A 12,143-nucleotide genomic window follows, 5' to 3' on the forward strand; every position below is an offset into this window, starting at 1 on the left:
CAAATTTAGGTGAAGTTAACCCTAAATTATGGGCCTCTCACAAAGATGAGGCAGGTTTAATCCAGGTAAAACCGTATTATGCACTCATGAAAACACACCATCCGATTTTTGTTAAACAATATCCATTGTCAAAAGAGAAGAATGTTGGCATTGCTTCAGTTATTGACAATTTATTGTCACAAGGTGTTTTGATCGAGACACATTCACCGTATAACACACCGATTAATCCCGTCTTGAAGGCAGATAAAAAATGCTGGAGGCTAACACATGATTTACGTGAGATTCATAAATTAGTTATTCCGTTAGCTCCTTTGGTGCCCGATGTAGCTACCATTGTTAACTCTATACCAGCGACTCACAGATTTTTTTACTGTGATTGATCTTTGTTCTGCTTTTTTCAGTGTCCCTTTGGCCTCAGAGACGCAGACGCTTTTCGCGTTTACCTATAGGGGACGTCAATTCACCTGGACACGTCTTCCTCAGGGTTTTGTTGACTCGTCAGCCAAATTATGCTAAACCTTTTCACCTTTATGTGCACGAACGTGGTGGTACGGCTGCGGGGCTCCTAGCCCAGGAACACGGTGACGGATATCGCCCTGTTGCGTATCTTTCCAAATCTTTAGACAACATAGCACAAGGGTTGCCCTCGTGCTTGCGTGCAGTGGCTGCTGCGGCTCTGATGGTCCGGGATGCTAAGAAAACGGTGCTGTCACATCCTTTGATACTGTACACCTCACATCAGGTAACAGCTATTTTACACAACCGCAACACACAACATATGACGGCACAACGTAGATCTGGTTATGAGACCACGCTCTTGGCAATGGAAAACTTGACTATTAAGCCTTCTTCTTAGCCGCATTCAGCTGTAGTAGCTCTGCGTGATCTGCTAGACGATATTGACTTAGATGGTTTTGACGATGCACATGATTGCCTTAAACACATTGAACAAGAGACCTCTTGTAGGCCCGATCTTTTAGATACGGCCCTGGAAGAGGGGGATTGTCTATATGTAGATGGTTCATGTTCAAAACCTTCTGATGATGTGTATTTATGCGGATATGCGGTTGTAAGATTACCTGATGTAATAGTTGAAGCTAAATCATTACCATACACATCAGCACAAGCTGCAGAGTTGGTTGAACTCACAAGAGCATGTCAGTTGTCTGAAGGTAAAGTAGTGACTATATACGCTGATTCTAAGTATGCTTTTGTTGTTGTGCATGATTTTGCCGAAACATGGAAGCAAAGAGACTTTAAAACAGCTGATGGAAAGCCCATAGCACATTTTAATCTCATAGGCGACCTTTTAAAAGCTGTTTAACTCCCTGCCAAAGTGGCCATAGTGAAGGTTAAAGGACATGCCGTAGGTGATTCAGAGGAAATTCAGGGAACTACGTTAGCGGATAAAGTAGCTAAGGAAGCAGCAAAACAACCAGTAGATTTGGACACAGTACATACAAATCCTGAGATCTCGATGATGTCACATATCTCCAATATACCAAACATTGATCTAAAAATACTTCAGAGTCAGCCTACTGAGTAGGACATCAAGTATTGGGCTTCCAAACAATGTAAATCAGATTCTGCTGGTATCATTAGAGATGTAGATGGCAAAATTGCTCTGCCTAAACTAGCTTTAATAGTATTGGTGAAGCATTACAATGGGATGTCACACATTAGCATAGCTAAAGTCATACAGGCTATAAACGCATTATACTGTATTGCTGATGTAGCTAAAACAACCAAGCTAGTGTTGGATTCATGTTTGACTTGTGCCAAAACTAACTTACATCGACCTGTACAACATACTGCGCTTACTTTTCCTGAAGCCCCTTTCCAACAGATAGATTTTACACATATGCCAGCTGTAGGAAATTTGATATACCTGTTGGTTATAGTTGACAGATTTAGTAAGTGGCCAGAAGCATTTGCATGTGCAACAGAGAATGCTAAAACGGTTGTCAAAATATTAACAAAAGAGATCATCTCTAGGTTTGGTATTCCTAGTGTGATTGAAAGTGATAACGGCACACCTTTTGCTTCGAAGGTAACACAACTTTTGGCTAAAAGCTTAGTATTTTAATATTCCCTATCACCCACAGTCAGCTGGAGTGGTAGAGAGAACAAACAGAACCATTAAGGAACGTATTACTAAAGCCTGCATTGAAACAGGCCGAAATTGGACTGTTGTTCTCCCGGCAGTACTCACAGAAATGAGAATGACCCCATCTTCAACTACTAAACTGTCACCTTTTGAAATTCTAATGGGCCGGCCTTTCCCGACCCCATGGGTCAGGGGACGCGCTGGCATTTCTTCCTTAGGTAACCTGGAAGTGATGGTGGACAACTACGTTTCTGCCCTGGTTGAGAAATTGAATTCTATCAGTGCTGATGTCTCACTAACTCTTCCTCTGCCCACAGATAAGCCAACACACCCTTTTGTGCCTAATCAGCAGGTCCTGATACGAAGTCTGAAGCCTACCTAGGTCGGTAAACCGAAGTATCTGGGTCCAGCGACTGTTCTAGCTGTAACACAAACTGGAGTTCTGACTGATTATCAGCCACAGTGGATACATGCCAGCAGGATCAAAACAGCACCCACTTAATCTGTGCACTAATTGGTCTGCTGGCCTAAGAAGCCTACCTAAGTGAGTATTCAGGGCTGAAACAGTTGAGAGCCCACGTAAAGATCCTTTCTTTATAGTAGAAAGGGGGCCACCTCTGGGGTGAAGATCTGACTTACTTGACTGTTTGTTTAGCTTACCCTGATACCTGCTCTAGGTCTAAATTCTATAACAATATGTGCATAGTTGTAACTAGACTCCAAATTTTTTCTTATTCTCTTTGAACACATTATTCAGAGAGTAGACTGTACCTCTATACCTTATAATACTGCTAATAGACATATTGAACAAGCACTGAGGAACAAATGTCTCATGACGTCTTGGAGAACGTGAAACAACTGCTGAACAAAGTTTTTTTGAGAAGATTAAGAGTTTGTTTATGAGTGTTGAACACTATTTTGTTCTGTATGTTTTTGTTTGTCTTGATCTTTTCATTTGCAGTTTGTGTCACCAGTTCTGTTCCCCGGATGAACATCCTATGTTCTGGTGTGTGATGCTAAATCATAAATGATTTAAAGTGGCCATTGTTAGTGTTGATGTTTTTCACACTGTTTCACACACATTCCTTTGTCTGCTCAGTGTCTATAGAATATTTACGATGTTAGTCCGTAAGGTAAACAGGGAGTCTTATCTGAACTCACACATCTCCAGCTAGTATATCCTCTTGTCTAAACAGGAAACAACTAGGTCAGGTTTCTTTTTTCTGTATGTGTATATATACATTCTGCTGCCTGCAATAAACTGAAGAGGAAGCATTTGCTGTGTGCGGTGTGATTCTTCCCTGACCAGAAAGGCCTACGGGCATCGCAGATCATACGGAAAACCTCTCCAAGAATTAAGTTTCGTTTGGGCATGATAAAAATCTAACACTTTTGTATTATATTGTAATATCTTTGGGCACTGTACATATTCATTTCACTGGCATTAGGGGTGTGGCTGCCATTTACTTTGGGTGAGGGATTGTTTTGTCTTTGTTTTGCAGCAGGGAGTTAGGGAAGCTGTTTGTATTTTCCTTTTCTTTGTTTTCAGTAAAGGTAGCTTCCCCAAAATAGTCCTTTTTGTTTACTGTTTTGGCCTTGGCCCACCCTGAAGACAAGCCTGTGTACATATATATATATATATATATATATATATATATATATATATATATATATATATATATATATATATACAGGAGTGCAAATTATTAGGCAAATGAGTATTTTGACCACATCATCCTCGTTATGCATGTTGTCTTACTCCAAGCTGTATAGGCTGGAAAGCCTACTACCAATTAAGCATATTAGGTGATGTGCATCTCTGTAATGAGAAGGGGTGTGGTCTAATGACATCAACACCCTATATCAGGTGTGCATAATTATTAGGCAACTTCCTTTCCTTTGGCAAAATGGGTCAAAAGAAGGACTTGACAGGCTCAGAAAAGTCAAAAATAGTGAGATATATTGCAGAGGGATGCAGCAGTCTTAAAATAGCCAAGCTTCTGAAGCGTGATCATCGAACAATCAAGCGTTTCATTCAAAATAGTCGACAGGGTCGCAAGAAGCGTGTGGAAAAACCAAGGCGCAAAATAACTGCCCGTGAACTGAGAAAAGTCAAGCGTGCAGCTGCCAAGATGCCACTTGCCACCAGTTTGGCCATATTTCAGAGCTGCAACATCACTGAGTGCCCAAAAGCACAAGGTGTGCAATACTCAGAGACATGGCCAAGGTAAGAAAGGCAGAAAGTCGACCACCACTGAACAAGACACACAAGCTGAAACGTCAAGACTGGGCCAAGAAATATCTCAAGACTGATTTTTCTAAGGTTTTATGGACTGATGAAATGAGAGTGAGTCTTGATGGGCCAGATGGATGGGCCCGTGGCTGGATTGGTAAAGGGCAGAGAGCTCCAGTCCGACTCAGACGCCAGCAAGGTGGAGGTGGAGTACTGGTTTGGGCTGGTATCATCAAAGATGAGCTTGTGGGGCCTTTTCGGGTTGAGGATGGAGTCAAGCTGAACTCCCAGTCCTACTGCCAGTTTCTTCAAGCAGTGGTACAGGAAGAAGTCTGCATCCTTCAAGAAAAACATGATTTTCATGCAGGACAATGCTCCATCACACACGTCCAAGTACTCCACAGCAAGAAAGGGTATAAAAGAAGAAAATCTAATAATATGGCCTCCTTGTTCACCTGATCTGAACCCCATTGAGAACCTGTGGTCCATCATCAAATGTGCGATTTACAAGGAGGAAAACAGTACACCTCTCTGAACAGTGTCTGGGAGGCTGTGGTTGCTGCTGCACGCAATGTTGATGGTGAACAGATCAAAACACTGACAGAATCCATGGATGGCAGGCTTTTGAGTGTCCTTGCAAAGAAAGGTGGCTATATTGGTCACTGATTTGTTTTTGTTTGGTTTTTGAATGTCAGAAATGTATATTTGTGAATGTTGAGATGTTATATTGGTTTCACTGGTAAAAATAAATAATTGAAATGGGTATGAATTTGTTTTTTGTTAAGTTGCCTAATAATTATGCACAGTAATAGTCACCTGCACACACAGATATCCCCCTAAAATAGCTAAAACTAAAAACTACTTCCAAAAATATTCAGCTTTGATATTAATGAGTTTTTTGTGTTCATTGAGAACATGGTTGTTGTTCAAATTAAATCCTCAAATAAAATTAATCCTCAAAAATACAACTTGCCTAATAATTCTGCACTCCCTGTATATATATGTGTGTGTTACAATATACCAACACCTGGGCACAACTTTTTGTGTGTGTGTTTGTGGTTTGTGGTGTGTTTGGGTTGTCAATTTATAAGATCCATTCTTTTGAATCCCGAGCTGAATACTCTGTCCGGCTTAACCGTAGACTGGGTCGTAACAGGTATGAGACTGGTAAGTGCTTTATATGTCAGTAGTAGTATTTTATATTCAATGCGAGATTTGTTTGGGAGCCAGTGTAGACTGATTAAAACAGGAGGAATGTGGTCATATTTCCTAGATCTAGTGAGAACTCGCTGCTGCATTCTGAACTAACTGAAGCTTATTTATGCACTTACTCGAACACCCAGACAGTAAAGCGTTACAGTAGTCTAATCTAGAGGTAACAAAAGCATGAACTAGTTTTTCTGCATCCTGTAACGACATCATATTTCTAATTTTATTCACGGTCCTGGTAATATTATTCTAGCTGCATGTGGTCCTAGTAAAAGTACTTCCGTCTTATCTGAGTTGAGCAGAGGAAAGTTATCAAGCATACACTGTCTAATGTCCTTTACACACTCCAACATTTTTAAGCTGATCTCTCTCATCTGGGTTTGCTGAAATATACAACTGTGTATCATCAGCATAGCAATGGAAGCGAATACCATGTTTATGCATAATTTCACCAAGAGGCAGCATATATAAAGAGAAAAGCAGTGGGCCTAAGACAGTTCCTTGAGGAACACCAAACGTTACCTCAGAGAGTGTGAAGAACTCACCATTTACATCAACAAATTGATAGCGATCAGTCAAATAAGACCTGAGCCAAGAGAGAGCTTTTCCCTTTATTCCAGCAGTATAGTGTGATCAATGGTGTCAAAAGCTGCACTAAGGTCGAGCAAAACAAGTAAATAGACAAAACCCTGATCAGAGGCCAATAGCAGGTCATTTACCACCTTAACTAGCGCCGTCTCTGTGCTATGATGAGGCCTAAATCCTGACTCATACATTTCAAAAATGTTATTCATAAGTAGATGTGAGCATAACTGCTGTGCTACAACCTTTTCTAAAAAATTTGGATATAAAGGGGAGATTTGATATTGGCCTGTAGTTGGACAGCTGACGTGGGTCAAGGTCAGGCTTCTTAATTAGGGGGTGAATAACTGCCAGTTTGAAGGATTTAGGTACATAACCAGTGCTAGTGGAAGAGTTTATTATTTTTAAAACAGGTTAAATTACCTCTGGAATTATCTGTTTGAGGAAACTTGTAGGCAAGGGATTGAGAATGCAGGTTGATGATTTTGATGAGAATATTCATGAAATTAAGTCATTCTCATGAATAGGAGTGAAGCTTTGTAATTAATTGTCTGTTATAATTACACTGCTGTCTACGGGGTTACTTGTAAAAAAATTTTGATTTATATTAACCGTCTGGATTTCTTGCCTGATGTTTTCAACTTTATTAAAAAAGTTCATGAAATCATTACTACCTAATGATGGTGTGCATGTTAGTGCAGTGCTTTTATTTTCTGTTAATTTTGCTACCGTGCTGAAAAAAAAATCTAGGATTATGCTTGTTATTTTCTATAAGGGTGGAAAATATGCTGATCTAGCAGCACTAAGAGATTTTCTGTAATTTAGGAGGCTCTCCTTCCATGCTGTTTGAAATAATGTTAATTTTGTTTAACGCCATTTATGTTCTAATTTCCGAGTGGTCTGTTTTAAGGTGCGTGTATCATTATACCACTGTGCTAATTTTTTCTCCCAGATCATTTTGGTCTTAAGGGGAGCTACATCTTCTAGAGTATAACGTAACGTTGATTCTAGGTATTCAGTGGTCCAGTCAAGCTCTGCGGGGTCAGACGGAGATCTATTTAATATCGTAATTTCTGGAAGATTATTGATAAAACGTGCTGCTGTAGCTGACGTGAAAGTACGCTTAACACAGTAATGTGGAGAGGTAGTAATGCAATGACTGAGGCAGATTTTAAAAGAGATGAGATGATGGTCTGAAATAGCTTCAGACTGTGCAATTATGACAATTTTTTTTATTTTTAATCCAAATGTTAACAACAAATCAACTATGAGTGGGTCCTATAACATTCAATTCATTTTTATTTGTATAGCGCTTTTAACAATGAACATTGTCTCAAAGCAGCTTTACACAGATAATGTGGTGATTAAACGCAAATATGTTCTTTGTAAGTATGTTTGTCCCTGATGAGCAATTGTGGCAAGGAAAAACTCCCCGAAATGGCATAAGGAAGAAACCTTGAGAGGAACCAGACTCAAGAGGGAACCCATCCTCATCTGGGTTGCACCAAATGTCCAACATAACATTCTATAACATTCTGATTAATTCCAACTGAAACTAGAATGGACACAACTGCTGCTCTTAAGGAGTCTTCCTGATTATCAAAATGAATATTAAAGTCACCAACAACTAATGCTTTGTCTAAGGAAGTAGCTAAATTTGTGATGAAATCTGCAAATTCTATGAGAAAATCAGAGTAGGGCCCTGGGGGTATATAAATAATAATTAGTGGAATTGACTGACTGGACCTGCTTTTGGACACTGAATATTATATGTTGGTGTAAAGAACTTCAAATGTTTTACATTTGTGTTTAGTCTTTTGTGTGACGCTTAGATTATTATCATAAATAGCTGCGACTCCGCCTCCTCTGCCATTTAGACAGGGTTGGTTTATGTAACTATACCAAGGAGGACTCGCTTCATTTAATGCTACATATTCATTCGGTTTAATCCACGTTTCTGTCAAACACATTATTTTAAACTCCTGGTCGTTAATAATTTCGTTTATAGTAAACGTGAGAGATCTAATATTCAACAATCCTATCTTTAGATCAGAGGTGCTGGCTGTGTGTTCAGTCCTATTTAATATAATGTTAATCAGGTTACTAAAACAGACTTTCTTGAAATTCCTACATTTTGGTTTCCCACCCTTACAGGCTAGCCCTGCCCTCAAAATTGCTCCAATTATTTATGAAGCCCACATTGTTTTTGGAGCACCACTCGGACATCCAGCAGTTCAGCGACCATAACCTGCTGTAGGCTACATCGCCATGTCACATTGGGATGGGGCCAGAGCATGTTATTGCATCGGACGTTGCCTTCGCTAATTTGCACACCTCTTTAATATTACTCTTGGTAACCTCTGACTGTCGAAGGCATATATCATTAGCTCCTGTGTGAAAAACAATGATATTTTTATATTTTAAAGCGATTAAAGAGAGAAAAAACTAACTGTAAAAATTTTAATGATGATACAAACAAAATTCCCACCAATCAATCTACAACAGGAAACAGGAACTGACATCACCCCACATATGCACACACTCATTCCTTGGTAATGTAATACCCATGTAAGGACTTAATAATCGACTTAATAAACCAAATAATCGCCCTGTAAATGTTGCTCTTACTTGTCTTCTGAGAGCAGCGAGCCACTCCCCAGTCTTTACGAGGGGGAGCACGACTCATTATGCTCTTTTTCTAGGATTCAATTCAATAAATATTTAGTTGACTAGCACTTTTAACAATGGTCATTGTCTTAAAGCAGCTTTACACAGATAATGTGATAATAAAGAATGAATAAGTTTGATCCTTATAATTGTAAGTTTGTCCCTAATGAGCAAGCCAGTGGCAACTTTGGCAAGGAAAACCTTCCTGAGATGGCACAAAGAACAAACCTTGAGAGGAACCAGACTTAAGAGGGAATCATCCTCATCTGGGTGGCACAGAATGTCCATTTATTACAGTTAAATGTTGTTGAGGTGTGCAGTGATAGGTGATCAAATGCAACCTGTGGTTCTGAGCCACTGTAGCAGACTGTTGACATTAAGTACAGTTTAAATCCATCCTTAAAGCTTCTGTGTTGCTCCGTAATTTCCGTACAGAAATGGGGAAACCAAAGACAGTCGCTTTGTATAAGGGTGTCTGCCAAATGCCATAAATATAAATGTGAATACAAATGCTGAGGACATCTTTAACTGCATGTGTTTTCCAAGTATAGACCAAAAAAGAAATGTATTATTTACAAATATAACCAATGAATATCAGAATTTTTAACAAAGAAAATCGTTGTATGTAAGACATGTTTTGTCACTTATCTCAAGAATTGCTACACAACTGTCAGGGTGCGGACCATGAGTCGAACGTGGAAGTAACTCTATCATTGTTTATTGAGAGTACACGAGCCATAACGCGGGTCGTGTCCTGAAACGCCGGTATAGTCCGATAGCGGAAAGTAATCCACAGAAGGAGAGTAATCCACAGAAGGAGTGTAATCCACAGAACACCTGTCTCTCTGAGTCCAGGGAGCCTTGAGCCTCAGGTCTCCGCCTTGACAGAGTCCAGGGGCTGTGCGACGCCCACGGCGAGGTTCAGAGGCCGTGCGACGCCCACGGTGGAGCCCAGAGGCCGAGCAGCGCCCACGGCAGAGTCCAGAGGCCGAGTCACGCCTTCTGCGGAAGTTTGGAGCAGAAACGGGGGTCTGACGATGCCCTCTGCAGGAGTTTGAGGCGCGACAGCACACTGGGACAGATCTTTGAGTGTTTCGGCACCTTGGAGGGAGTTTTGAGGTGCAATAGCACCCTGAAAGGAACTTGGGAGTGCTTCGTCATCTTCAGAGGAACCTCGAGGCGTGACATCACCTGGAGATAAAATCGGAGGGGAGACATCGCCGTCAGAGGGACTGGGAGGCGAGACGTCACAGTCAGGGGAACCCAGAGGAGTGACGTGGCCGTCGGAGGAGCTCGGGGACGAGACGTCGCCTTCTGAGGAGCCCAGGGGCGAGCAATCGCCTTCAGAGGGACTAGGAGGTGTGAAGGGCCCTCCGGAAGGTATGCTTCGGAGCCGGCGAGCATGATCCACGAGGAGCGGCAGCGAGCTTCCGGGTAAAACCTGAAGCGGAGTTTGGCTGCCGAACCCTCGTGGCAGGGCAATCCCTCTGTCAGTTTCGGTCAGACCTTCTGTCAGGGTGCCATGAGTCGGATGTGGAAGTAAATCTATCATTGTTTATTAAAAGTATACGAGCCGAACACGGGTCGTGTCCTCAAACGCCGATATAGTCCGATAGAGGAAAGTAATCCACAGAAGGAGAGTAATCCACAGAACCAGCTGGGAATGCTGGCAATCTTGCGTTAGGTCGCTGTCCGTAGCCATTGAGTAGGTCCGACACGAATGAGATGGAAATAAGAGCTTTTATTCTGATTCGGTAAGCAAAGACACCTGTCTCTCGTTAATGCCGAGAGAAGCAGAGCGAGGCAGCGTGACAGCTACCGAGGGGGGCGTGGCAGGTGGATCCCTGACAACAACAGATTTAATTTTTGTATTAATTATTTTTTTGTCATGTGGTATTAATACATATTATAAGATTTTAAAGAAAACTTAAAACAAGTTATTTGAAATTGATTATTAAAGTAAGGACTGTAAAGAACTGAAGAGCCTAGAAGCACTCTCTCTCACCTCTTCGATGTCTTGTATGATTTCTTTATCACAAATATTCTAAAGGTTCTGGTCTGTCTTTTTGGTATCACTCATCCAGCTTTTTAAAAAGTGTCAGAAGAACTTGATATGGTAGAATACAATTACTAAAAAACTGTGCAACATATTTTGAGATAAGTGAAGAATTATCTACTTATTTACTGTTAATCACAAATGTTATATATTTCTTTTCCTTATTCTAGCCATTTAGGTCTAGTTCTGATAAATCTTTTGTACTCCCAATCAGTCAAAATGTTTCTTTTTTTTTTTTTAATTCCCAATACTTTCTATACGATTTTTCTAAATCTGCAATACTTCTTAATTTTTTAATATTACCTTTAATATTTTCCTTTAAACCTTAATTTTCAAGTAATTTATTATTTCATTTTCAATAACCTTTGTTCTTTGACTGATTTATCTGATTTATACTTATTTTCATAAATATTTCTTTATGATGTCATTATACAAGATTCTATCAATACAGAGGTCACATTATAGGTCAAATTAAGGGACCTTATTAAGTGAGTTGGGGGCTGGAAGGAGTTAAGGTCTGAACAAGGAAATACTGTAGGTGAGGCGGGCAGAAAAACAATAAAAGTTGAGCTGCTGAGCTAACACGTTAAACAGGGCTCTTCTCCATTGCTGAAAAACATGACAGAAATTACCTCCCTAAATAAATCTGGCTGAAGGATATAGGAAAATGTAAAGTGTATCATTGTTCTTTTTGTTATTAGTGGAATAACAAATGACTGATACAAATTGTTATCTTTATCTAACACATCCATCTACCACAATCATCGTTTTCGTCGTGTAATATTTGCCCTGTAAATTTATCTTGTAAAATAGCGACCCCTGCTGAGCGGTTCCTGCCAAATGACAAGCAAATTTATTTTCCCTACTGATTTTCCCAAAATACAACATCTGATGGACATGCGTGCGTTTCCTGATTTAAACAGGAATGTACATATTTCTCTTTGCAATACAAGAACAAAGCTTTTCTCTCGCAAATACTTTTGGCATTGATAGCAAATAAAGAATGACACATAAATGTTCAAACGATTACTTCAAGACTGACAAGAGTAAATTAACGTCTAAACTTTAACCGCAAAACCATACATATATTTATTCCAAACAAAGATCAACCTATTACACACAATACCACCAATTGCAGACTGCAGCAAGATGATCAAGTGGACAAAATGGACAAATCTCTCTACCATCGACAAAAGCCCTCACTTACGCTGAAGTAAGGATTTTGGCCTTTTTTCCTTGCACTCTCCACAGTCAGCCAAAGACGATTCTGTGCTTCTCTGTCGAAAGTT

At 40.2% G+C, this 12,143-nt stretch overlaps 1 protein-coding gene across 1 annotated transcript; it reads right to left on the bottom strand.

The window, feature by feature from the left end:
* Positions 1-9,666: 9,666 nt before the first annotated feature.
* On the bottom strand, positions 9,667-12,143 carry LOC124403658 (P-selectin glycoprotein ligand 1-like). The gene is made up of 2 exons (XM_046877356.1): positions 12,062-12,143; positions 9,667-10,642 (listed from the first exon to the last, which is right to left on the bottom strand). Exon 2 carries the CDS (start codon positions 10,348-10,350, stop codon positions 9,667-9,669), a length of 684 nt encoding a protein of 227 aa, XP_046733312.1. The 5' UTR covers positions 10,351-10,642; positions 12,062-12,143.

The sequence above is a fragment of the Silurus meridionalis genome, chromosome 21 (assembly GCF_014805685.1).
Source record: "Silurus meridionalis isolate SWU-2019-XX chromosome 21, ASM1480568v1, whole genome shotgun sequence".
In the NCBI taxonomy this organism is placed as follows: Eukaryota; Metazoa; Chordata; class Actinopteri; order Siluriformes; family Siluridae; genus Silurus; species Silurus meridionalis.